Source organism: Amia ocellicauda, chromosome 3 (assembly GCF_036373705.1).
Source record: "Amia ocellicauda isolate fAmiCal2 chromosome 3, fAmiCal2.hap1, whole genome shotgun sequence".
NCBI lineage: Eukaryota > Metazoa > Chordata > Actinopteri > Amiiformes > Amiidae > Amia > Amia ocellicauda.
Window position 1 is genome coordinate 22,808,769 of NC_089852.1, and position 27,621 is coordinate 22,836,389.

Sequence of the window (27,621 nt, forward strand, 5' to 3'; positions counted from 1 at the left end):
GCATCCCTGTGCTGTTCATTCCTTAAAAGTAACTTGTTGTTTCACTTTTTTAACTGAGACGTTGGCAGCAATATGAACTAACTTAGTTATTACTGATTTAGTAATGTGAATTGGGGGGTGAAGAAGACTAGAAAATGCATCTTTACAGCGGTAGGGATCTTCATATACATTAACAATACAGGGACAGCACAGGCTGGTATGATAACCTTAAAAGCGCGCCATCCGATTCCCCGCAGGCCCGCAAATACACACAGACTCAACGGTCGCATTCGTGCTGCGCAGATTTCGGCAGTTCTGCGCAGATCTGCACAATCACTCAGATTCCACAGACGGAGCAGCGCAGATCTGCGGAGTTTTACGCGATCAAACCCACAGTGTGCAATGATGTTATCCTCAAGCGAGCCGAGGTGACGGTTAGTGTGGCCCTAACACGCTGCTATATATCTGTAGAAAGGAAATGTGATCATGCATCTGATCAAGTGCGACAACTCTTTTTTTTTGTGGTCATTATTATTATTTCCCGTAGGGGGGTTGATACACATGCACCATAATGACAAGCTATGCAATGCATGAGGGTTGCATTTAATCCAGGGTAGATGTGTAGATATTGTTATATAATTACATGTTACAAGCTAACTGGAACCTTCACAGTTGAAGCAGAAAGACACATGTGGGAGTCTGTAGTTCACTTAATATTTCATAAACGTAATAACTTTCAAATACAGCTTTCGACTGTGTGTATGTGTAGAAGCATATGCATTCGTTTTATGATCTCGAGATATATACATATACATTGGCATAGTTGTTGGCGGAAAGAGCTGCACTGCACTGTCCGTTATCAAAGGTATGGGTTTTTACATGGGAAGGTAAAGGGTTAAAGCTCCGATGAAAACTTGCCTGTTGGACTTGCATCTGGCTTTCTCTTCTCCCCTCCTCCACTGACTTTGACTTCGTGCCAGAGGGGCATGTGATGCAACAATGTGTACATGGCGAGGGAGGGAGGAGGGAAGAGGGAAGGGCGGCGATTCTGGGCGTGCATACATCAGCTGCCCGTGTAACACCATTGGGCGTCCCGGACGGGCCCAGCTCTGCCTCCCCCGAATACACACTCCCTCACGGCTTGTCTCCAAGCAGTCTCTCTCGCCTGTTGCCCTCTGCCTGCGTTTCATTTTAAACACACCTTGTACTGGAGGGCAGCGTGCAATGAAGCAGTCAGAAGGTGGAGTCTCAGCAGCTCCTCTCCCTCTCTCTTATTTTTGGCATCAGGAAGTAGGGAACGAGACGGAGTAGGATTGCAGGGAATAAGAAGTTGTCCCCTGTCCGCATACGCGCACTTTCAGGATTTGTTTTTCTTACCGCAAGAACAAGGTGTTGGGAGAGCGGAGCAGCTGGAGTGAGCCCAAGGGAGCCGGCTAGCACGGGAAATTACACCAACTCACCCTGTTCAACAGTTGTGTGAATGGTGTGTATGTATTTATACGGGGGAAACTAACGCGCTTTCAGGAAACCAACACTGACAGCCAGTATTTTTTTTTTTACACCTTACTGGCATCTGTTTCTGCGTAAGACTGGGCTCTTTGAAATACAAGTCGACCAACCAAAAAGTGGATCATACAAAAGCCTGCTCTGCCACATGATTTCTGTACAATAATTCTGGACTCGCATACCTCCCAGTGACAGTGGATGCCATCTGCGCACGACGGGCTTCTGCGGCACCGAGGTCTCCCTTTTTGAATGCCTTTGCAAGGATTTTGTTGGCTGTTGTGCTGCAGGCAGGGGTTCAAGTTGTTAGGACGGGACTATGGTGAGAAAGAAGAGGAGGAATCCTTTGAATTGCGCACCAAAGATGAGCCAGCGTGCAACGGACGGGTAGGTGTTAAACGCCGCAGAATACCTGTATATTGATATTGGCTATATATCCAGATATTCCGGTTGCTGTTTCCCGTTGTATCGAGATCGGCAGCGACCGGCATACCTATGTCTTGATAGTTTGAATCTGCACGATTTGATCCTATTCAGCGGCAAAATCCGTGACCCCGAGCTATATGATAGAAAATCATTTAAAAACATCCAAATGTCGCATCTTGCTTGTTCCTGGGCTTGCAGTGCTTCCAGGTGCGATCCAGAGTGCGATTCCAGTGTGATTCACTGTGAAGTGTTGCGACATCACTGGCACTGTATCCCAAGTAAGAAGAGTAAACGGACGGGTAATCTAGGTGTACTTCCCCGTTGAATCGTGGCTTTTAATACATATATCGGGTTAACGTGCGCAATAACTGTCATTTTAAAACCTCCTTGCTGCCCTTTGTATAATGCTATGCCAGAATCTATGGTGGGTTAAGCCATAGCCTTACTTATACTACTTGCAATATCCCCACTGGCCCTGAGCAGCGTCTGTTCAGTATCTGCTATGAAAAGTACGTCTGATCAATTCTAGCAAAGTGCGCCTGTGAACATAGACTAGTAGTACTAGTCAACTCCGACTGTGTCCTCTCGCTTGTACAGAAGCCTCGGAAGTTTACGTTCATTTACATTTCGTCAGTGTTGCATAATTCGCTCTCACTATGATTTCATTTTTTTTTTTACACAAAACGTGCCCACATAGGAATCTGGGTGTGAAAAACGTGCGGATTAGCGTCATCTGATCAGCCGGGTTGGCTGTGTTGTGTTAGCTGCAGGTGGCTATTTCATAGTTAACAGCCATGCCTCCGTTGTGTTTCCAAAGGCATAAGATCCCTCTTGTAGCCTACATCTGCTGGGCAATACTTCCAGTCATTAGCATGTCGATTTAGAGCCCTGGTTGTCTGACAGCGAAGGATTAAAGTTAGTTGACGCCTGGTATTTTATTTTGAAACATGACACTGCTTTATGGCTGCAGCCCTATAATCTCCTGTAATTTAAAAAACATTTACTTCAGTTCTATCTATCTATTCATCTATCTGTCTATCTATAAGTCTGCCCATCTAACTATTAATCTATCCATGTCTACTTATCATATCAGATTTTTGTATGTATGTGTGTATATATATATATATACACACACACACACACACACACACACTTATTGAAGAAAACCATAGGCTTCCAGTCACCATCCTTCAAAGTCAGGAACCGGCGACATGTACTAGGTAGAGAGTGCGCACAGCTGCAGCAGGAGAGCAGCAGACAGGCAGCTAATTTTCTCCTGGAAATGACACTGTGGTTTATAGGCTGTAAATCAAGTGTATAAAATGGTTAATCGCTTTTAATGAAGCATCTGTGGCTTCCTGTAACGTGCGTCCCCCTAAGCACATGTGCATCCACTTGTTCAGTCAGGGCATCTGCTCGCCTGTATCGCGCTCTTCTGGAACAGCGCGCCGGTAGAGGGTTATATGCATTTCTGGTGGTGAGATTCAGGACGAGGGCAGTGTGCTGAGTGAAGCGCGTAGTCCACTTCGCAACAGTGTGGCCTTTGTGTGAAATAAGACATGATCCGAGTCACCAACACGCAGGTACCATCCATTGATAAGGCAGCTCTGCCGTGGGCATGGGCCAGCAATGGAAACATGTGAGGGTGTGCCACAGGCCTGGCATCCACAGAATTAAAATCCGAATTACAGCATGTTTTTTTTTTTTTTAATCTAAATGACAATTACAGTGTCATTGTGTCCGGTTACAATGACGCCGCAGAATTTCAATGACATGAAAGGTAATAATATACAAAGAGATATCAACCGTTTTATTTATTTATTTATTTTATATAGGAGTTGTCAGTAAATCGGATTAGCCCATAAAGGATCATATTAGAGAAGTGGTTCTTAACCAGGTGTGCCCTGGGGGAGCGCTCAGGGGGTGGTGTGTGAGACATGGATTATTTATTTATAAACGTGTTGGTTGGGCAGCAACTCCCACCCCTGCTCCACAACTCGCCAGCAAACCTGCCTCATTCGTTAGAGGTTTATTGAATTAGGAAATCTTAAGCATGAGACTGGTGTAATTGGACTATAATTGTTCAATTATATGAATCACAAATTGTTACTAGTGTACAGCTGTAATGAGAGAAGGTATTGTTTCCAGTGTGTTTTGGAAGACCCTGGTCCGGGGCTGGGAGGATAGCAGCAGAAGGTCAAGTCAGGGCTATTGATGTGGTGAGCTGCTGCATGTAGGTTGCACTGCCTTTAGATTCATGAGATTGTTCGTTGTCAGACGGACAGGCTAGTTGTCACTGGGGACTGTCCCCTGTTAACGGTCAGTATTGAGTTACCCCCTCTAGGCAGATGGGAGGGAAGGAGTGTGGAGAGTATTTCATCCTCAGTGTTATTGAAGCTGTGCAGCATGCTTGTTACAGTGGGAAGATGGTGGGGACCAATGCTGCATAGGTCAGCATTTCATTTTGTGCCGGGCAGCACTTCCTGTGGTCCCTGCATGGTGTGAAAGAGATCTGCCAATCTGTCGACAGTGGAAGCGGGGTAGCTTGAGTGGTGCAAGAGTCAGATGCAGGCAGATCGCAGGAGTTTGCACAATTTGGCTTTCATGTCCACATTGTCTCTTTGGGGTTTCAAACTAACAGGGCTGTAGAGCTTAGGTGCCGCCCATGAGTTCCTCAAGCGGTGCAAGAAGGAGTCTGCCATCTCCAGAAGATGGATAATGCAGTGCTGAGTCATGGCTTAGGCAAGTGGAGGAGCCAATGGGAGAACTCTGATCTAATGAGGAGTACCAAAAGAGTGTGAACACTCGACCCTTCTATTGCACAGACAGCAGCTTCTCAAGATGCCCATTGAATATGTGGGGATTAACGCAAATCTCTTTCTCTACAAAAAATCATGAATCAACCCACCTTCTGTCCAGGACTGCCTGTCATCACCAGGAAGGTGGTCCGACATCATCACATAGTGGATGATCTGCTTTAGAGATAGCTGTCAAGAAGGGAGCTAAAACTCGGATCTGTTTAGGCCTAATTGTGGTTTGACAAATTGCATTCAGAGGATTTCATTGCAAATTAAGTGACGTCAAAGTGCTGTTTTACCATTAGTAGTGTGGTTTGCCACTTTTCTGAGTTCTCAGGTATTCCCTGGCATTTGGTTCTTGTTCCAGGAACCACCTAAAAAATAAATCTTGTGCAGTTACAGATATTCCATGTTCATTCTGAGATTACGTTTGAAGCACCCCCCGCCCCCTGTTTAATTTTTGTCCTGCTTTGGAATTTCAACAAAAGCCGCCTGTGAAATCACTTGGTATTAATTATATCCACCCTTTCAAAAATGTACCGTTTCTGTCAGCCTAGCCTGCCATCACCGGGCCACACATCTGGATCTGCACTGGTAACTGGCAGTTCTGCAGCATTTCCACTGGGTTACTCACTTTCCCGGGAGAGAGGGCCGGAAGTGAGACACGGAATGAATATATCAGGGCATCTCTAGCTCTCCGTGATTCACACTCCAGTCCACACTACCGCTGTTGTCCTCTTGAGGGGCTCACTTGGCCATAACTTTTCAATTACATGCTATTTTAGTTCCCCCCCATTTCAGCTTGTAAGGAATAAGAGCCTAAAATTAAATGAAATCATCATCATAACAATAACAAAAAAATACAACAGTGCAACAATGTAAAAAGCCAAACACGTATCGCGGTGGTTGCCGCCCCTTAGGGAAGACACATTCCATTGGTTTAGCACGCATGATTTCAGCTCTGCAACAATCAGAGTAGGTGTTTTATATACAGTGTGTTTGTTTTCTTGGTTACATCAGTGTCTCTAAGGATGACTGATCCCCTGTATAACAGTGTTTTTCCCCCTCAGTTTGCATTGCAGACTACAGGCCCCCTCCCTTCCCAATCCCAAAAACTACACTACCATTCAATAAATCCACCCACTTTCTACCTACAACCCTTTCTATACATAGTTAACCATTGACTACATTTCTTGAACTGACTGCATTTGTTACTTTTAGGTTTTCCATCTCTTCCCTTTAGATAAACATTTCAGGACAATGTACAGGGGTGAACAGGTACACCCTTCTTGTCCAACAGGTGATGTAGGCAAGACATTGAGGATTCGAAATTCAAACCATCTTAACCCTTTCACCCTGGGGTTGTAGCACCACAGCAGCCGGGAAAGGCACAAATAAAAATAAAAATCCAGATGGAATTGGAATTGACCAAGGATCCCCCCCTAGTACTTTTGTGGCATACTTTTTTTTTTTAACTGGAATTACATTTTACATTTTGTTGCTGTGCAACAGTGGCACATTCATAATATTTCATGGATATTTCACAGAACAATGTCATAGCTTCATTTTGTCCCCCCCAGTTTCCCAGAATATTACTGCTGTATGAATCCACTGCACAAAGAATTTCTGTATTTGGGAGCAACAACAAAGGGGATAATTCAAAACAAGTTATTTCCATCAGCTCCAAAGAATGTTAGGAGTCCTACTGAAAACTGAATACAAACCGTTCACCAAACCTACCCTATCACCTCCACTGTGTGTTTCTTGGTATACCTTTGAGAATAAGGACATCTTTGTATTTCCTGGCATGAATGCATCCCTGCTGCAAAATGTTCTTTCATAAATTCAAACAGTGTCCTTTTTCTTTCTCTCTTTCATCCTTCTTTAAAAATTTTCAACCGAACTTTCGCATCTGATCACATGGGCTAAGGAGGCTTCTGGAAGATTTCCGGGCAGTTGCATGGTGGGTCTTCACATGCAGTGAATCATTTTTCACTGCCATTAAATTTCGTGGGGATTTGGTTTTCTTAAGAATGCCCTTTAAAATCGAATCCTCGTCCTGGGACCCTGAAGGTCACTCTGGTATATGAATTACGGACCTTAATCTCTCTAACCCAGGAGAATACCTTTCACATTTTATTTCTCATTCATTAAGACCACCATTTTCAAATAAATTAAAGTGCAGTGTAGCTCATTGGATTGATTACACTACTACCTATGGTCCAGAAAAAACTTTTCCAAAGTCTGTATGCCTGGGCATGTTCCTCACAGGTCTAAAGATGAGTGCTACTGGGAAGCGTTTTAACCCCATAGTCACACAGGCCCTGGTTCCTTCTGGGATGTGCTTCTCTTGCTGTACCCCTGTGGATTTGCATTATCCTACACAATAGAGCCATGAATTTGATTTATATTTACAAATGGTAAAAAAAAACATGCAAATATTGCACCCAAGAAGATGGGGATTCAGATAATGTTTCCACAAACAGAAACTATTATCTCTAGAGGAAGGCCTAAACTGTATCTTTTTATTTGGTGTACTTCTTGTCAATGCAGAATAACCAGCTGCATTTGTATTGAAAAGAAGTGATGTGCTCATAGTATGTATTCATGACATGGAGTTGAAACCTGCCAACCTATGAAAACTGCCTGTAGTTTGGAAGCATGTTAAAAGAAAATTGAAAATGTATAGTCTACTTCTGTCATTGATTTTTAATGTTCACTTTAACATACCCTGAATGTTGTGGTGCTATTTCCTGTATTAGATTAAAGCCTCCTATTGCATCTGTAGTCATTTCCCCCATTGTATTTACATTGGACCAGTCTGAATCTGCGATCTGGAGTCCACTTCAGCTGGTTTCAAGTGGTACCAACAACTTAGATTACAAATTATATATATAAAAATAAACCTTCATGGAAAAAACCCAGTCAAAATGACCAAAAGGTTTATGAGAAATTGACAGGTCTGAATGACAGGAGCTGCACTTCTGTGTGTGATGTGACTTACGGGAATAGTAAACACAAGGAAAGGATATGGTTTCTTGCACCAGTCTGTTTTAAGTGATTACTAATTTTTATCTGGAATTATTCCTTTGACCTCCCGTGATTTTCTACAGATGTCCATGCTACAGGTGATTGATAGTGATTCACATTTGTCCACATGGCGTCTTGTTGCCCAAAGTCAGGCAAAAGTATTGTGCGATGCTTTGATGTGTTCACTTTTCAATATTGTTAAATATTACTGCACACTTGCACCACGTCTGTTCAAATTCCCATATTCAGTATTCCCTGTTGAAAAGTTTTACCACACCACAGTCGATCTTAGATTCATGTACAGTCCTCTCTGATCTTAAGTCCAAGACTAGTACAGGCATTGACATTCGCATTGAAACCATGGGATTAAAGGGGGTAAATATAGAAACAACTATATATGGAACCACTCAAAAGGGGAATCAAGCAACCACCCCAAAAAAAATACAGCAGTACCCTACATATTTCTTTCTTACAGTCTTTTTTTTTGCTATTCCCCAAACATAGCTATTAAAAAATTAAAACCAAGCTAAAAACTAGCAGACAATGAAAAATCCCATCAAATATTTAAACACTCCAGGAGCCGCCAGAAGACAAAATACATTAATTTCAAAAAGAAGTTTCCAGCGGTGAAATCCACGCTGAGCCTTAGAGAAATACCTAGAGAAACAGAAGTGGATCAATCACCTTGCTATAATTAACACAACATTATATACTTCCACTGATCACCTGAGGAAAGCAGCCCTGAAATTTTCCACAGAATTGACGATGTTGTGTGATCCTCGGGTATCAAAGGATCTTGTTTAGGCTTTGTAGACATATTAAAAATCTATTTAAAATTACCTAACCTAAAGAGGTGGGGCATTTTGAGTTGTAAATAAGGTATGAGAAAGTATACAGAAAGCTTATGAGGTACAGCAACCACCACAAAGGCAGACGATAGTTGCCAGAATGGGAAGGTACTGTGATGTGAGTCTCTGCAATGCAAATGGACCAACTGAAGCCCTGGCAAAGGAGAGGGTTGCGTCTGTGGGATTAAAGTTTTGTTTTGGAGGCGGTCACTGTTTCCATGAGCCAGAGAGACCCAAACATTTATAGGCCTGGATGCTGTCAGAATTTAACTTTAACTATGGAAACTGCAAAAGATTACCTTTTTTAATTTAATTTAATTTCTGTATTGTGTTTATTTTTCCAAGAAAGATAAATGTCAAATCGCGTTAGCCTGCTGTTCTATGGCTTCTGAAAGCTTGTGGGAGAGGCAGACGGCAGTCTGTTTCCTCTGTTGGATCAGAGTGGGATGAAAAAGTCACACTGGGGCAGCTCAGCTTTCTGGAGTCTGTTGTGGATATCACAATCCAAAAAAGGCTTTTCAAACATGATTTGAAGACTCCTCTGACAGGGTGCTATTCTACTATTTTTTGTGGTTGCTTTGTTTTTTGTTCCAGAGCAAAATGTGATTCCTATTTTCTGAAGGGAACTGCAGTACATTTGAATGACACATTTACCACAAATCAATTCAAGAGAAGTGAAGTGAATGTTTCCCCAATTTCCCCAGTGTTTTTGCAATGTTGTAGTCAGGTTTCTGTTTGGTTCTTCCAAGTCTGACGCAATGAATATGTTGTTCAAATGGCTTCTAAACATACGGCACCAGGGATCTCTGCCCAGTAAGGTTGTGTGAACATTTGTTTGCTCCATTTCTAGATGTTAAACTCCAAACTGAAGGCAGGCACATTACAGGCACGAATGTTAAAAAACACGTAGTAAACGTTCCATTTGTTAACATGCTCATCGGTGTCATCTGTCAGGACATGTGACCAATTGTAACATTTTATGTCATGAGGAGAATCATAGTAGAAAAAGAAAGGTTATTCTGAGATAGGAGTGCAGAATTGCATAATTTCATTGTCAGCACTGACTAGAAGACAAGTCCATTCCAAACAAAAACAAGAAGAAGATGTGGATATTACTGTGAAAATCAGCCATTTAGTATGTCATTTGTAATTAGGCTGTGTTTCGTAAGCCACAGTGCTGTGGTTAAAAACTGTCTTTCTATTTATTCTCCCCATTTTCATCAGTACGAAGGTTTGTAGTTAACAAGTGTGCTTCTGTCTTCCTGTTGGAGACTTTATCAAACGTCAAACAGAGAGTTCTACAGCCAAACGCAGTAAACAGAGAAAGAGGAATAATCACTGACTTTGAAACTGCCACTGGCCCATTTTAATGGCAGTGGGCAAACTAGTCATCTGTGCTTTAACCTCCTAAATCGTAACAATTATTACAGCATGCTCCTGCAGCACAGGAAGGCCCCAGCACTGCACAACCTACACTACGGCAGGCACATTGCATGGTGGCCTGAGGATCATTGTTATTTGAAAACACCTCTGGTTTTGTTGTCTCAGTTAATGGCTGAGGTTTTTCTCTAAACATAGTTCTGGACACATCAGCAGCAGTTTGCTTGAATGCTAAACCGTTTTTTTTAAACAAACTGGACTGGAGCAAAAGGTTTTAGACGCTTAACGCTGTGTTTCTCTTCTGACTCCCCAGGGTCCCCCGGAGGTGACGTTAACACAACCCACTCCCTGCACAGCCAACGGGCCCAGGTGAGTGAGAGAGTGACGTGTTTGATCACTGGCAGGCATTTCCTGTGCTTCATTTCCTATTAGGGTTTGTGTGCTTCGCCTCCCCTGTCAAGGCATTCAAAACGGAAATTCAAGGCATTCAAAATGGAAAACAGGAGACACTTCTTCACACAGAGAGTAGTCACAATCTGGAACAAACTCCCCAGCGATGTGGTAGAAGCTGAAAGTTTGGGAACATTTAAAAATAGACTGGATAGGATCATTGGATCACTCAATTATTAATGGACACCAAACAAGCATGATGGGTTGAATGGCCTCCTCTCGTTTTGTTCCCTGCCACCCCCTCGGGCCAGACCCTCTAGGACAATGGCCTACTCCTCTCTTGCGGTTACTCATTAGTACTTTGTGACATCTGTGTAACACCCCCTCCCCCCTGTAACAGAGCCAGAGCTAAATGAACTGATCAGCAACTTGAATAATTAGCAACACCACCCCCACAGTCTCCAAATCCAAAACTCCTTTCACCCATTGCCTGCTCTCCCACATGCACCTGGCTGTAAACAGTGACTTTAAACAGTGCCACAGCTACAGCGAGAGCCGGAGTTCCCCCCTGAAAGTGCTGCACATCTCCTCTGTGGCATTAGTGGCTGGTGTCACAGACCTTGATTAGCACTAGTCTAGTCTACTCTGCCTAAAATAACATTCACTAGTCCATGACTAGAGCTAATTTGGGGTCTGTGAAACCAGCCTTTGAAGTTTGTATTTGCTTTATCACTCGGTGCCAAACTATGCCTTTGAAATTCCTTATCTTACCCCAGGACTTGGGTCGTGACATCAGCAGTAGTCTGGGGCTCCTTCATGCTGGGACAGATAGAATAGGCTTGGAGTGAATGAGCCAAGAGGGGTTTTCCGAAACAAAACGTGTGTGTTTGTATATATTCTGTTTTTTTTTAGTCATCTGGATTTAGATTCAGTCTACTTTTAGTCTTTTTTTTAAATTTCCTGAGGAGCTGGTAATATTTTTTCTTAGTTGTAACCTGACTTTTAAAATGTTAGCTGTCATAGAGGCCACTGTCACTGTAGAAATGCCAACATTGGTAATCAATAAGACCCTAATGAAAGCAAGCTGGCATCTCAAGGCACATTCTCAAGAGTTTAAGCCACAAAAGTATAGTAAACCTAGATAGCCTACACCCAACCACTACCCACAAACTCTCTGACTGTTGTCCAGACTTTATCCAGCATTATGTTTAACCTAAAGGATCAGATCAGTGAATTGTGTTAGCTTGTATAAGAAAAATAAAAACGAAAATCAGACAAGCAAGGGCCTACCTACTGGAGCGCAAATACAGTGGAAAAGTTGATGAAAGCAACTGCAACATTTACAGACAACAGAGAAATGTTATCCCCCCTCTGAACTACTAAAGTATCAGGGTTCTCTCAAAGAGGAAATAAAAACACAACTGTCAACAATGCGTTTCAAGCATTTTCAGGAGATCAATCCCAGTACAAGAAACTGAATCGAAGCGATCCACTGACAATAAACTCGGAAAGCTAAGCAGGTTTTGTACAGTGTACAGTGTTACAGTGTTACACACATATAAACACACACACACACACACACACACACACACACACACACACACACACACACACACAGCACAATGCTAGCATGTGGTTTTGACAAGTGGGAACTTAAGGCTCGTGTGTGTTTTATGGTAAACCGGGTATTTTTGTTCCTCAAAGATGTCGTCATTGCCCAGACACTGACTGATGCTTCCCAGCCAACCATGCATTTGTGTCCAGTATTTCTGTTAGTCTTTTCGGACAAATTTAGTGCACTTGAAACGCCACAGCAGCTAAAAGCTAGTGTCATCAAGGTACTTCTACTTCTACATAGATATATATTCAAGCACTTTGCTGCTCCCTCCAATTGCACTCATTTTATCTGTACTTAATCTAGCACTCTTGACTTTTAATTCCCCTAATTGGAACTGCTGCCTCAATTCCAGTAGCTGTGCCCCTTTTGTTCCTATTGCACATTGTACTGGCGGCATTATCACCACATTTTCACTCACAACCCCCAAACAGAATCGTGGACTGAACTTTATACTAGACTAGCCTAGTTAAATTGACTTTGATTCAAATTTAGAATTCTATTAAATGTTGCCATCTTTGTGCTTGTGTAAAATGTCTTTGTGAAATTGTATATATCTTGCACACCCAACCTCTGAGATGTCGCAGAAATGCAAACGGTGCAAATCGATCAGCCACTTTTAACCCCCTCCACACACACACACACACACACTCACACACACACACACACCCACACAAACACACACTTTCCCCAGCCCTCCCGCTAAATAAACAGACACACACACAAATACATAGGAGGACACTGAAAGAAATTCCCGAATGCAGTGACTCAGTCTGTCTGGTTTCAAAGTCTGGAGATCAGAGGGTCTGGGGGTGGGGTGTGGAGGGGGTGGGGTGTGGAGGTGGTGGTGAGTGGAGATAAAGACAGACTATGGAGAAGGCCAGGGACAATCAGGGACCATGAGCCTTTAGTGACACTGGATCAGAGCTGTTGCCATCTGATAGTATAGAATAAAACACTTCCCTCTTTTTCTTCCCCTTTCTACTTCAGGGATGTTTAAATTCACTTATTTAAAAGGAACAGAGAACCCACACTATGCTGCTGTGAGAAGAAACCAAAAAAGAATGCAAAAAAAGCTAAATTTGACTTTACAGAGTAATACAATATTGCTCTACTTTGCAAATCTCGCTTTGTTTGTTGTCCGATAACCAACATTTCAGATTTCTAAGTTCAAAGCATTTGGAAAACCCAAAATGTTTGTTGAACGTAATGTTACAAGAACATTGTGTTAAAATAAGCAATACAGTTTAAGATTACTACATAAGATTACTGCAGTAAGTTTACTACAGTAAGTAGTAATCACCTAGAAAGTGACAGCCAAAACATTTTTTGCAGTTCCATTTACTTCTGTTTAAATGTGCTCATAATTATAAAACAAAAATATATAAAACCATTAAAACACTCCAAGAACAATCATACCAGTTTGGCAATTAATACTTTTTTCTAACCTATTATCAGAATGTGGTGTGCCCGGTTTTTCAGTGATAATTAAAACAAAATAATAATAATAATCAGAAAAGAAACAAGAAAGGGACCAGGGACAAAAAGGAGAAAAGGGCAAATCATCTTTTGATCTACTAACCCAGCTCTTTAAAAAAAAAAAAAAGGTGAGTTGAGTTGAGTGTGAGAAATTGATTGAGGGGGTGAGGACTGAAGAAGGCAAACAGGATTTTTTACTCCCGAGGGAGGGTAGAGGTGACTCAGCTTATCATCAGGGAAACTAAATGACAGGGAGTGTCTTGCATGACACAATTACCAAGGGTGTGAGAGTCAGTCACCGTGCATAGAAAAGGCAGAATGAGAGCTGGAGTGAGCCATAATTTACTAGCACCTCCCTCAAGGTAGCACCAAAGGGGCCTAGGCCAGACTTACTAACTTGAATTTGATGCATTTTGTGCATGTATGTGTGTGTTATTGAGTGATATCGGTTTACTTTTTTTACTTGTTGTAATCTAAATCTCAGATGTGTGTGATAGCTCTGTACAGTTCTTCCGCTGTTAGCGATCTTTAGCGCACCTATGCAATGTATGATGGTAATGCCAGTAGCATTTAGGTGAGCCACTCTGCTGAATAGGAAGAGTATGAAATTAAAATGGAGATGCCCAGAATAGACCTAACAGAATATAATCCTTAGGTTGTCTTTGGGAGGTAGGTGTGAAACGCCATCTGAGCTGACAACAAACCCCACCCCAAACCACACTGCGCTCTGACCAGGAACTGATGAGCAGAACAGCATTCCTTTTACATGTGTGTCTTCTTTCAAGGAGTCTTGTGAGAGAACCAGTCTTCTCCCGACTGTCACTCCAGCCCAGAGGCCCTCGACATGGGGACTAGAGAGCCCCAGGGCCCTCTGCTTTTCACTCCAACAGGAGATCTCAAGAAGTTATTTTATTAATTAGACATACCCAACTTTGGTCTTTTACAGTCAATGGCTTAAGACGGTGATGGGCAACCTGCGGCCCAAAGACCACCCATTATAAAAAATAACAGAAAAGTAGTATATTTATGACAACTGCTTATTTTGCATCAATGTGTTACTTCCTTAATACATTTTTGATATGTATTTATTGCATTATATTGCTACGTTTGTATTAAAAGTATTTGTATTTTGTAAATGTAGCATTTGTGGCTTGTAATTGTGGTAAAAGGGGTCTTGTGGCCCAAGCAGTTAACTTCTGGACTTGCGGCCCACTGATTAATTTAGGTTGCACACCACTGGCTTAAGAGGTTCTTTTTTGAGCTGCATATTCCTAAACATCATTTGCAGCCTGGAGAGAAGTGGGAAATTCATTCAGGTTATCAGCTAATCAGATCAGTAACTGGGGGCTGGGTTAGAACAAAAGCCAGCAGATAACAAGTGTGGTGCGACTGAAATGGTGCAAAGTGTTCCTCTAAAAGGCGCCCTTTGTTCTTAAGGAGACTTTTTTCTTTTTTTTTCTTTTTTTGTATTCCTTGTACAGCTTGAATATTTCAAAACCAACTCACTGGAGCAAGCAAACACACACAAACACATAGGAAAGAAACACAAACAAGTAATATCTTCACAACACATACCTCAATGGATATCGCTCTTCTTTTTAAATGGACTATTTTCACTTTTTTTTTCCATTTCATGACAAAAAGAGAGAGATATCACAAGTGCAGAACCCACTCGTACCCACAGGCTGATGCTTTTGGAAATACGTTATGCAATCCATTTAGGAGCTTAAAAGGCTTGGTCAAGTATCCCATTAGCCATACTGGCACCCATAATTCCCCTGTTAATGGACTTGAAGGCTAGGGACCTGACCTCAAACTGCAGCCCTTCAAGCATCTCTAACCCTCAAATCAAAGCATAAACTTTACTTTACCTCTTTCTGCGCCATATCCCCCCCTCACCATCATCTCCCCTGTGAGCCCTATCTCTATCAGACGCATTTGTTTCTCTCTCTGTCCACTTCCAAAAAATTCCTTGGCAGCTCTCTTAAATAAACAGATTATTTTTAGATGGGAGGTCATATACTCTTAATCACTAGATTCCCGGTTTCCCACCATCTGAAGAGAAGGCAGAGGCCCACAAAAGCCTTGAGGAATGAAGGCAGTGCTTGAAGACAGCAACTTTGGCAAAAAAAAAAAATGTGTGATTTATTTATTTATTTTCGGGGGGGGGGGGCGGTCTCTGGGGCCTAAGGCCTATGGATCTGTGTTCAGCAAATCAGCAGGGCCCAGTTGTTCAGAAGTAATCTGATCGGATTTCGTCTATCGGATTCAAACAAATCTTGAAAATGGGTTGTTCAAAAGAAAAAAAGGATTTGAAATCAGATTAGATCACTTAATCCAGTCTTGGTTTTGATCTGGATCCAACCTTCAGTATGTGTTGTTCAAAAGTTTTTAGTATGATTGGGGTACCTTTGATCCAAAAAATCTGGATTATCCTGATCCCAGCAGAAGGGTGGATTCAGGGTGGATTTCAGGAACAAAATGTAATAAAACTTTCAAATTGGTCAAATAATACAACGTTTGTATCATGTGGTATACACTCACCTAAAGGATTATTAGGAACACCTGTTCAATTTCTCATTAATGCAATTATCTAACCAACCAATCACATGGCAGTTGCTTCAATGCATTTAGGGGTGTGGTCCTGGTCAAGACAATCTCCTGAACTCCAAACTGAACGTCTGAATGGGAAAGAAAGGTGATTTAAGCAATTTTGAGCGTGGCATGGTTGTTGGTGCCAGACGGGCCGGTCTGAGTATTTCACAATCTGCTCAGTTACTGGGATTTTCACGCACAACCATTTCTAGGGTTTACAAAGAATGGTGTGAAAAGGGAAAAACATCCAGTATGCGGCAGTCCTGTGGGCGAAAATGCCTTGTTGATGCTAGAGGTCAGAGGAGAATGGGCCGACTGATTCAAGCTGATAGAAGAGCAACTTTGACTGAAATAACCACTCGTTACAACCGAGGTATGCAGCAAAGCATTTGTGAAGCCACAACACGTACAACCTTGAGGCGGATGGGCTACAACAGCAGAAGACCCCACCGGGTACCACTCATCTCCACTACAAATAGGAAAAAGAGGCTACAATTTGCACAAGCTCACCAAAATTGGACAGTTGAAGACTGGAAAAATGTTGCCTGGTCTGATGAGTCTCGATTTCTGTTGAGACATTCAGATGGTAGAGTCAGAATTTGGCGTAAACAGAATGAGAACATGGATCCATCATGCCTTGTTACCACTGTGCAGGCTGGTGGTGGTGGTGTAATGGTGTGTGGGATGTTTTCTTGGCACACTTTAGGCCCCTTAGTGGCAATTGGGCATCGTTTAAATGCCACGGCCTACCTGAGCATTGTTTCTGACCATGTCCATCCCTTTATGACCACCATGTACCCATCCTCTGATGGCTACTTCCAGCAGGATAATGCACCATGTCACAAAGGTCGAATCATTTCAAATTGGTTTCTTGAACATGACAATGAGTTCACTGTACTAAACTGGCCCCCACAGTCACCAGATCTCAACCCAATAGAGCATCTTTGGGATGTGGTGGAACGGGAGCTTCGTGCTCTGGATGTGCATCCCACAAATCTCCATCAACTGCAAGATGCTATCCTATCAATATGGGCCAACATTTCTAAAGAATGCTTTCAGCACCTTGTTGAATCAATGCCACGTAGAATTAAGGCAGTTCTGAAGGCGAAAGGGGGTCAAACACAGTATTAGTATGGTGTTCCTAATAATCCTTTAGGTGAGTGTATATACATGTATTTATATTTTGCACTTGATTTTTTAAACTGTTACAGTGATACAGTAGATAATGTAGACATCAGGCTACAGTACAGTAAGTTAAAAAAAAAAGAATGATTTTATCCCCATAAAATAATCCCACAAACAGCTGTCAATATCAAACAAAAATAATATATTTACATTTAACTGTCTTCATCACTGTATATTAATTACAATGATACAATCATCAGAGGTGAACCAGCCAAAAGTAGTTATTTATTTGTTGTGGATCAGATGAGGGGACTGTTTAAAAGAGATTGAAAATGGAAGGGGATGTTTGTTTTGTTTTATTGTGCTGTTTTCTGTCTCTTCAAATAAAAACACTTAAAGTGACCCCACACTGGCTATTCTACCTGATGTTTTTTACATAGCTAGTATCCTACATTGTGTTATGTAGTCCTAATTTAGAGCACTGGTAATCCGGATTTGTTAATCTTGAAAAATGTGTATCTGGATCAGTGTGATCCAATCTAATGTTGCTTTGAAAAACCGGCACAAAAGTAAGATGGATTACCTGATCCTGGATAGCAAAACATGGGATTTCCAAATCCGGATCATTCTGATCCAGATTAAACTTTTTGAACAACTGGGCCCAGGAGATTTTACCTTCACTTTTTTTGTCTCATCTGTGATCTTTGTTTTCATAGTTGTATGAGAGTATACTGACTGCTAAAACAAAAAAAAACACACACCTTTATAACATGTTCTAATATAAAGTAGGCAGCAGATGTGAAATCTTTTCAATAATTTTCTTTCTTGTATATCTGCCAGGTTAAAATAATAATAATAATTATATATATTCCCATCAGTTTAACAATTTATACAAAAATATGCCTTTATAATGCTTAATATAATAGATGTCACATTCTCACCATCTCCACTAAATTCCTCATTAACCTTAACAAGATGTACCTTCTTAAATACATTCCATCTGTAATAATTACAAGCTTCATCTTTAAAGCAATATTCAATATAACTCCTTTAGATATTCTTCTACTATGAGACCTACAAGTTGCAAACGGTCTTGTTTATATATAAACAGATCGGATATGTTCAGAATCAACGTCTTTACCCCTCTTTCAAACTTGTAGGATGGCTGGACAAAAACTTTTATTTTTTTACTTCCCAGTTCTTGGAACAAATTTGAAAGGCACTGTTAAAATTATTCTATATTCCTATCAAGGATGCAATGCAGAGGTTGTTTGGTTGGCCAAAAAAGTGAATGTGCATCTTCTGATTTATAGATCGATGCAGAAGCAGTTCACTGATGACAGCATCTCGACTTAAATAAGTACAGTTCAAATGTTGGCCCCTTTTGTTGTACAAATGCAACTTGGAAACCGTACGCCAGTTCCCTTACACTCGGAAGGGTTATCAGCAGTGGAAACGTATTCTTTGGGAGTCACGACTGGCTTCCATTTCCTAACTGTTCTCAATTCTCCCTCGTGGGAAAATCCAAAGGGCGAATGTTTGCTTAGCGGCAGTTTTTTGCATGTTGGCTTGAACCTGAGCAATTCCTGCCAGATAAAAGGCTGCGATTAATTATGTTTCAAGGTATAGGGCATGTATGTTTACACACGCTTGCATATGATAATTCTTCATTTCCTTTCCTCTGTCAGTTTCCCATTTGACTCGTGGTTACAGATGTTTCTGTTTAGCTTTGCAAAGGGCACATGTTGTATAATCTGCATCTGGGCGGCAGGGTCATTTTTTTTTTCTTCCATATATTCAGCTTCACTTCCGTAAACAAATATCACGGTTTATTTTTTTTCTCTTCGCGGGAAGAGTTTGCCTTTCTTTGCTTATATTTTTTTCCCTCTTTCTCTCCGTTAAATTCCTTTCAGGGACCATGAAAATCATCTTATAATAAAATATGGTTCGTTCAGAATAGCTGGAGATTCTTGACCTGCATACCAGTTTGTGTCCTGCATCACTAATACACAGCCTTTCCGTGTTAATTGAGATCAGCCTTGACACGACACAACACTTAGCACCAGAGGGAGCAGACTCAAACACACCAATGTGCACTTCATGCATATTCTGATGGCACATCTGGCAATACTATCTGAATTACAACAGGAACCAATTTGTTTGGTAGGGTGCTTTTTAGTATGGGATTTATTGTTAATTTTAGACAAGATCTATTCTTCAAAGTAATATTGCAAATGTGTGTATGTACTTGAGTGTGATGTTTTGTTTTATACCGCAGACCTCTCCAAACATCTATTCCATACCATTCCTTGGTGGTCTCTTGTCTAAAGTTATGCGTCTTCCTGTGCCTCCTCCTGAGATTTCCAAAATGTTTTACAGAGCAGTTCACAATCGGCTCAGAATAGGGAGCCTTGTCCAAGCAAGTTAATTTCTTTTAAATGACAAGAGAGGATGCCAGTTAATTCCCAAGTGTTCCTGCAGTGGTTTGAAGTGGAGCTGTCCACCATAGGATATGGTAGTTTGGAGCCTTATGTATATATTATGTATGAGTAAGATTGCCATAAATTGACACTGAAATGCCTTGCCCTGCACACTTTCTGTAAATCAGCTAGGAGACACCTTTTTTTAATATTTTGTTTCCCTCTGTCACTCTTTCTTAGACCTACTGGTTAGCCCTACAAACACAGATTTCAACAACAGCATCTTACCATGCATCTAATGATGAATTCAAATAATTTTTAAAGCCGAGATTTGGTCGTAGAAAAAGTATTTTCCACCATTCAAAATGCACAATCCCAAACTGTTCAGCAGAGATCGAGTCCGGGTGTTTGAATTCAAGCTGTGGCTCATACTTGCTCACTCTTCAGCCCCAGGGGAATCATTCAGACAAGGAGCTCCCGGTCGGCTCTGGTGAATGATTGCACAAGTTTAATCCCCGTGCAACAATGGTTTCCTGCACCCAGTTCTGAAGGAGCCCTTTACTCAGCTTTCTGTCAGGGCTGGTGACAGATTTCTGTAGAGCTTAACATATGTGAGGGACGTGACAGCTGTGGAAATCAAAGCGCCTGCCTCTGCCAAATGAACAGGACTCTCCTGTACTCTACGTTTATCCCCTCCACTCAGATTGAGAGGGTGGTCTGCTCTCCATATCCTCACACTACCTGGGTGTCACCTTGCAACCCTCTCAGCCTTCAGCAAGGTTCTACACAGCGTCAGCTGGATGCTCGTCTGATTGGTTGCTCTTGTCTGGCAAGTGTGGTGACAAGGTGAAGAGCAATTTTCATCATGTTGCCATCTTGCAACCCTGCATTCATATAAAGAACGTTGTAGTTTCAGCCTTCATTGACTTGTATTGCAGGGCAAATGTGGAATTTGTTTATAATGTGTGTAACTTACTTAGTGGTAGATATTTGGTCATATTGGACTGAGTATTCACACCTTTCAGTTTTCTTGGGTACCCGAATTGGCCTGAACATTGCATGAGTTTTCTTCACTTGAGCAATTATAAGAGAGCTGGTTGAAGCAACACTCTAGAGAGAGAGAGAGAGAGAGAGAGAGAGAGCAACCTGTTTGTACCAGTTTTATAAATCACAGTTAGTCAATACCCAGATTACAGTTCAGCATGTCTAGCTTAGTTTTCCAGTTTCAAAATGCAAAAGGATTCTAAAGCATGTACCAGGGAAAAAAATAAATAAATGATAAACGACTGCAATAGCAGTTATAAGGTACTGTAGTAAGTTTTATGGTATTTGTCTAATATTACTTGTTGTAAGGCTAACAAACAAATCTGTAGAAATAAGTACACTAAAAAGAAATTAAGTAAAATGTAAAAATATGGAGTATAGTAAGTGAAGACATTCAATTGAATTCTCCAACATTTGTGTCCACAATTCAACAAGGTACAGGACAAAATACAATTACAGAAGTATCAACACTTACTGGAATTCCCTGAATGGTCAGTTTCAGTTACAATGGTCCGGTGATGTGTTCAGTTCTGTCTGGGGGTGGGGGGCAAGAAAGACATCAAGAAAGTTATTAATATCTACGTTTCTTTTTTAATAGGCCCCTCAGTGTTTGGAGTCGAACCTTCCATGGTTACCTGTAGAATATTTAAACCTACACAAATTAAATGCAAGATTAAATAAACGAATGCATACACACACACAAATAAATAAACAGAGAATTCCCAGCATGATCTTCAAAAGGGGCAAGATAGGAATTTACCCTGATTCATGTAACCAAATCACTTTGTTTACAGTCTTAAAACTGCAGAAATCGGATGCCTAATACATTGCGTATAAACCCATTGAAATTAATGTATTAAATGACGCCAACTTCTTATTTTGCCCATTTTGGAAATCATTCTAATAAGATCTTGTTCTCCAGTGACATGTTAATACCAGCATGGTATTGAAAAGCTAGGATAAGTTGGGTATTTGGGGACATCTGTACTGAAATCTCATTCATTGAAATTAAAAGAAGAGTGGTGTTAGTGTGTGTTTTGGGAGGTGGGTAGTTCAGTAGTTGTCAGATCCCATGCTGAGTGTGTTCTTTCTTTGGATGACTACAGCTGTAGTATGGCGAGTGGAACTATAATTACAGTCTCTGCCTTTCTCACACAAAAGTTACAAGGGCTGTTTTTTGTGTGTTGTTTTCTAGCTTTTCCTTTCCCTGGCCTAGGTCTTGCTCCTGTGGCGTCAGTAAACATCGCTGGCTTTGTGTTTGCCTGCTGTGATGTCTGGGAGGAACCAGAGCCCTGTCTGTCTGGGCTACGTTCCTAATTAGAGAGCAGTGCAAACCCGCAGGTTACCGCCACCGCTGTCACACGGCAATCCTGCCCTGCCAGGCCTCTCGGCCCTGTGCTGCTATGCTCTAGACTTCCTCCCCGCGAGAACAAGCTAGCTCAGCATCATAATCTCCTGACTCATCTGAGCCAAGGGAAAGGAGACTGGGAAAGGAGTTGTAGACTGAAAGAGACTCACGCACATTGAACCCCAGTGCCATGGCAGTCCAGACACTGAATAAAAGACAGTGTTGATATGATTCAGCATAGCATCAGCCAATCACAGTGTTTCACATGAAGGATGAGAATACGTTGAACAATGAATTGAACTACAATATACATTTACAAGCATGGCTGTCTGTGGCAAGCCCCACAAAAAAAGCAAAGCCAAGCTACCAGATGCGATCTATTTGGTTTTAAAGTTGCATATATATTATATCATGGAAGAGTGCTGACAGTCAGTGTTGGGAATTGAACCCTGTTCTCTAACTGCTAGACAAAAAAGGGTCAGACCCACTGGCATAGCTGTAACTGTGGGTTATATGCTCCTCAGACATACTCCAAGACCTTGATAGCATCGCTGCTATCTCCCTGTCAAGAATGTCTGTATACATCACCTATATCTACCTAACTAGCCTCTTTATATTTAATAGATTTCCTGGTTTATCCCTGTAATGAAAATCTACTTTACACATCATTTGTCAAAGCACAGTGAGGTTATGATAGAGCATGTAGACTTTGGATAAAGTGTTACAAGGGGAGCTGAGAACTATGGTAAAGAGATGTAAATGCATAATGGAAGAATGAAAAGGCTGCTAAAATAAAGTGCATATACACCATTGTAAAATTCTGCAAGGGTGGGTAGCAGTTGGACGGGGGCTCTGAAAGTCCATATACAGAGATGCTTGGTGATCTCAGCTTCTTATCACTGAAACAGAATCAATTTCAGCACTAGGAGAACATGGCCAAAAGTCTGGCATTATCGTCCATCTACAGTTGTCATCCAAAATGTAAATGGATGTAAATCAATGAACATTTAAAATGTGAGACTTTCAAAATGCAATATTTAAAAAAAATGCTGAAAAAAATAATAGTTTACCTATTTTAATTTGGAACTTGTTTTCTCCTCTATTAAGTTTTTGAAAAATATTCACTGGTATCTGCTTAGATTAATTTTATTTTTTATATATACATATAATCCTCTTTAAAGCATTCTTCAAACTGAACACTTCAGAGTCGTAGGGCTTATTTGGGTCTGCCATCCTGCCTTCCGCTCGAAGGCACAGAAATGGAAATCAATACGCAAATGAATTCTTAACCAGATAAATAAATAACTAAACATTAGTCAAAAGAAAACCAGACGCCTCATTTCCTGGGACCTTTTCCAAGGAAGTTGTGCTCTTTATTTCTGTTATTCCAAAGCAGATAGGGAAACTGGAAAAAAAAAACTCCAACTCATAAACAGCCTAATGGAATTTAAAAAAATACAGGAACCGGTGTAGAAATCTTTATTAAATAATCTGCTCTCTAGCATCCAAGAGTTTCATCAGAATGGCGTCTTGCATGTAATGTTTGGATTGTAAAAAAAAAAAAAAAAATCCAGAGGTTGCATTTTGTTTGTTTTTGTTTAAGCCGATACAATCGCTGATTGTAGTTTCCACAGTGGAGCCTGACAGCACAAGCTTTCAGATGACCACAATGCAGTCCTTGTTTAGTCTTTGACGGCTGTGTTCACTCAAACTACATTGGGTCTGCAGTCTCCTTCTGCAAACCTGTTATTATCATCGCATCTGAAGTGCACATCTGCTTTTACCACCTCAGCTGCGTTTGCTGAAGAATCAAAAGGCCCAAGAAATAGAAACAAAATCTTTGTTTAAAAACACTGTTACTGATAAACAATGTGGAAACAAATAACCTGCATCTTTCTTATAGATTCAAGATAGGAAGTTTTTTTTAATGTGTGTATGTACAGTACTGTGCAAAAGTTTTAGGCAGGTGTGAAAAAATGCTCTATAGTAAGAATGCTTTCAAAAATAGACATGTAAATAGATATTTATCAATTAACAAAATTCAAAGTGAGTGAACAGAAGAAAAATCAACATCAAATCAATATTTGGTGTGACCACCCTTTGCCTTCAAAACAGCATCAATTCTTCTAGGTACACTTGCACACAGTCAGGGATTTTGTAGGCATATAGACAGGTGTATGATTAAACAATTATACCAAACAGGTGCTAATGATCATCAATTCAATATTTAGGTTGAAACACAATCATTAACTGAAACAGAAACAGCTGTGTAGGAGGAATAAAACTGGGTGAGGAACAGCCCAACTCAGCTAACAAGTTGAGGTTGCTGAAGACAGTTTACTATCAAGAGTCATACACCATGGCAAAACTGAGCACAGCAACAAGACACAAGGTAGTTATACTGCATCAGCAAGGTCTCTCCCAGGCAGACATTTCAAGGCAGACAGGGGTTTCCAGATGTGCTGTCCAAGCTCTTTTGAAGAAACGGGCAACGTTGAGGACCGCAGACACAGTGGTTGGCCAAGGAAACCTACTGCAGCAGATGAGAGACACATCATGCTTACTTCCCTTTGCAATCAGAAGATGTCCAGCAGTGCCATCAGCTCAGAATTGACAGAAAACAGTGGGACCCTGGTTCACCCAACTACTGTTCGAAGAAGTCTTGTCAGAAGTGGCCTTCATGGAAGACTTGTGGCCAAAAAGCCATACCTCCAACATGGCAACAAGGTCAAGCGACTCAACTATGCACGAAAACAGAAAAATTGCAGCAGGTACTCTGGGTGGATGAGTCAAAATTTGAAATATCTGGCTGTTGCAGAAGGCAGTTTGTTAGGCGAAGGGCTGGAGAGCGGTACACGAATGAGTGTCTGCAGGCAACAGTGAAGCATGGGGGAGGTTGCTTGCAAGATTGGGGCTGCATTTCTGCAAATGGAGTTTGGTATTTGGTCAGAATGAATGGTCTCCTGAATGCTGAGAAGTACAGGCAGATACTTATCCATCATGTAATGCCATCAGGGAGGCATCTGATTGGCCCCAAATTTATTCTGCAGTATGGCAACAACACCAAACATACAGCGAAAGTCTTTAAGAACTATCTTCAGCATAAAGAAGAACAAGGAGTCCTGGAAGTGATGGTATGGCCCCCACAGAGCCCTGATCTCAACATCATTGATTCTGTCTGGGATTACATGATGAGAGAGAAGCAACTGAGGCTGCCTAAATCCACAGAAGAACTGTGGTTAGTTCTCCAAGACGTTTGGGCCAACCTACCTGCCGAGTTCCTTCAAAAACTGTGTGCAAGTGTACCTCGAAGAATTGATGCTGTTTTGAAGGCAAAGGGTGGTCTCACCAAATATTGATTTGATGTAGATTTTTCTTCTGTTCACTCACCTTTGCATTTAGTTAATTGATAAATATAATTTATTAACATGTCTATTTTTGAAAGCATTCTTACTTTACAGCATTTTTTCACACCTGCCTAAAATGTTTGCACAGTACTATATATATATATATATATATATAATACACATCTGTATGTGTCTGTCACATTGTGTCATATAACTGTAAATGTCGATCTCATCTCAACTTGTCAAATTGCACATATTTTGCATTCGTTCCCAGTTTTCCTTGAAAAGACAAGCATTGTCCCTGTTGCTCTGGTCATATAGAGTATGATAACGTAAGACTTAGACACACGAATTTGCAAAACAAATACACTGTAAACATGTAAGGGAGAGGAAGGAGAAAAGTAACACCCCCCAAGCAGCACTGAGGAGCTGGGAGCAAATGCAGACAGTGGGATGTTTTGTGTCATGGTGGCTGTTGAAACGTGTGACCCATTAAACAGCCTATCCTCTCCTCCTGCAGCTTGTCAGAAATGCCTGAGGAAATGAGGAGCCTTATCATTGAGAAGAGCAAGATAGGCCTTGAGGAGGACCCGGAGGCTGTGGTGAAAGGTAAGGCTGGGGATTGCACTTGGGTGGGTGGAGTGATGTAACCTTGGAATATGCACTGCTCAACACTCCATGCACCATTTAACAAGTGTGTGTGTGTGTGTGTTAGCGATGACAAGCCATCACTTTGCCCAAATGGGGCTGATAAATAATTGTCTCCATCGCTGTATCTAAAGGGGCACTTCAGACCACATTGCGTGTCAGTCATGCCATTTTTCATTACATTTCTCACGCTAGTAATCCTCCTGTTTTACCGTGAGTGTCCTTGCTGCTCTGTCCATCTGTTCAGTGAGGAATAAAACCTTGGCCTGGAGAAATGTGTCCCAGATGTATTTGAGGAAACATGGGGAGGAGGAATGGTGTTTGTACACAAGTTCCCATGCACAAATGTCTGCTGGTCTTGACTGCATAATTTCAGTGCCATCTGCTTTACAGATTGGTTCGGAGCAGCTGCTAATAGACATGACCATATGTGACACCTGGTGATAGTGAAGCGCAGATTTGTTTAGGCCTTTAGATAGGAGAGACTTCTTTACAAACAGAAATGTGGGTTTGAGGAACAAGCTGGCAGGGCCATGTTGTTAAAGTATGTGAAGCTGATATCCCCCATAGGGTCCTTCAAGAAATGGTCTAGAGAATTGTGAATTTATGAGAATTAAGAATCTACTGGAAGCAAGCAACTAAATAACTAAATAAGAACCAATACGTAAAGAGGTTAGAAAATTAAAGGAAAGCAAAGATTAAAGAAACATTTCCCCTCACCACAGCAAGAGCCAAGGTTCAAGGGACAGCAAGCTTATCTAGAGCCATTACTAATCATTATTACCATGTTCTGCAGCAAAACCACAAAGCTTAGCAGCAGCTTTTGCATCAGGAAATAAACTGCAGTACAAAAGGGGAGTCAGTCTAACCAGTCAGAACTGGTAATCTGATCATCTCAGTTCCCAAAGTCAGCATGTGCTTCTGTCAGTCATTTCCTCCATATAACATGGCAAAATGCGTTGAGAACTACTTTGTATTTCCATCAGACAGACTGGTCACAGTGCGAGCTCCTTGAATGCAACACTTTTAGTGAGGACTGTCCTGAGCTGAGGTGATAGTTTTCAGCCAATCTGGTGGGACAATCAGGTTCTCCTCCACACTCTTGGGGATTTACAGACAAGCTCATGCGGTCATGATGACAAAGCTGACCAGAGTTGTTCAGTCCCAGCCATTGTTTGAACCTTCTGATATGGCTGTGCATTCCTTCTTAACCAAGTCTAGACAGTTCTTGTACGCTGCTGTGAAGAGTTCAGTGGCCAGAAATTGTAAATGTAAAAGTTTTTTTCCCCTCTCTCTCTCTCTCTCTCTCTCTCTCTCTCTCTCTCTCCATTTTCTGCGGTATTTGTTCAGATCAATGTGTTTCTGAAGCAGCTCAATTATTTACGCCCTCTCGGCTAGTATTTTATGGGTGCCAGTGGATGCCGTGGTTCAATGGCTGACGCTCTCAAGTACTTGTCATGGTCAGTCTCAGTCTCGGCATATGTGTAAATGAGACTAGGGATGACTAATAATGGCCCCGGAAAGAAGAGCGACGGCTCTCTAAACAACACAGAAATACAAGAGCCGGTGCGCCCTGGCAGGAATTCTAGATAGGGAACCTATAAAGAAGCCAGATGGGAGATCTCTCTTTCCTTATATATATTTAC

The 27,621-nt window shown here is 41.4% G+C and overlaps 1 protein-coding gene across 1 annotated transcript in view; it reads left to right on the plus strand.

Annotated features, from left to right (window-relative positions):
* The first annotated feature begins 1,132 nt into the window (after positions 1 to 1,132).
* Positions 1,133 to 27,621, plus strand: part of plekhh3 (pleckstrin homology, MyTH4 and FERM domain containing H3) — a 53,415-nt gene continuing 26,926 nt past the window's right edge. The window contains exons 1-3 of the mRNA XM_066698518.1: positions 1,133 to 1,869; positions 10,278 to 10,333; positions 25,848 to 25,936. Coding sequence (XP_066554615.1) covers positions 1,735 to 1,869; positions 10,278 to 10,333; positions 25,848 to 25,936 — 280 coding nt within the window. The 5' untranslated portion in view covers positions 1,133 to 1,734. The remainder of the gene's footprint in view (positions 1,870 to 10,277; positions 10,334 to 25,847; positions 25,937 to 27,621) is intronic.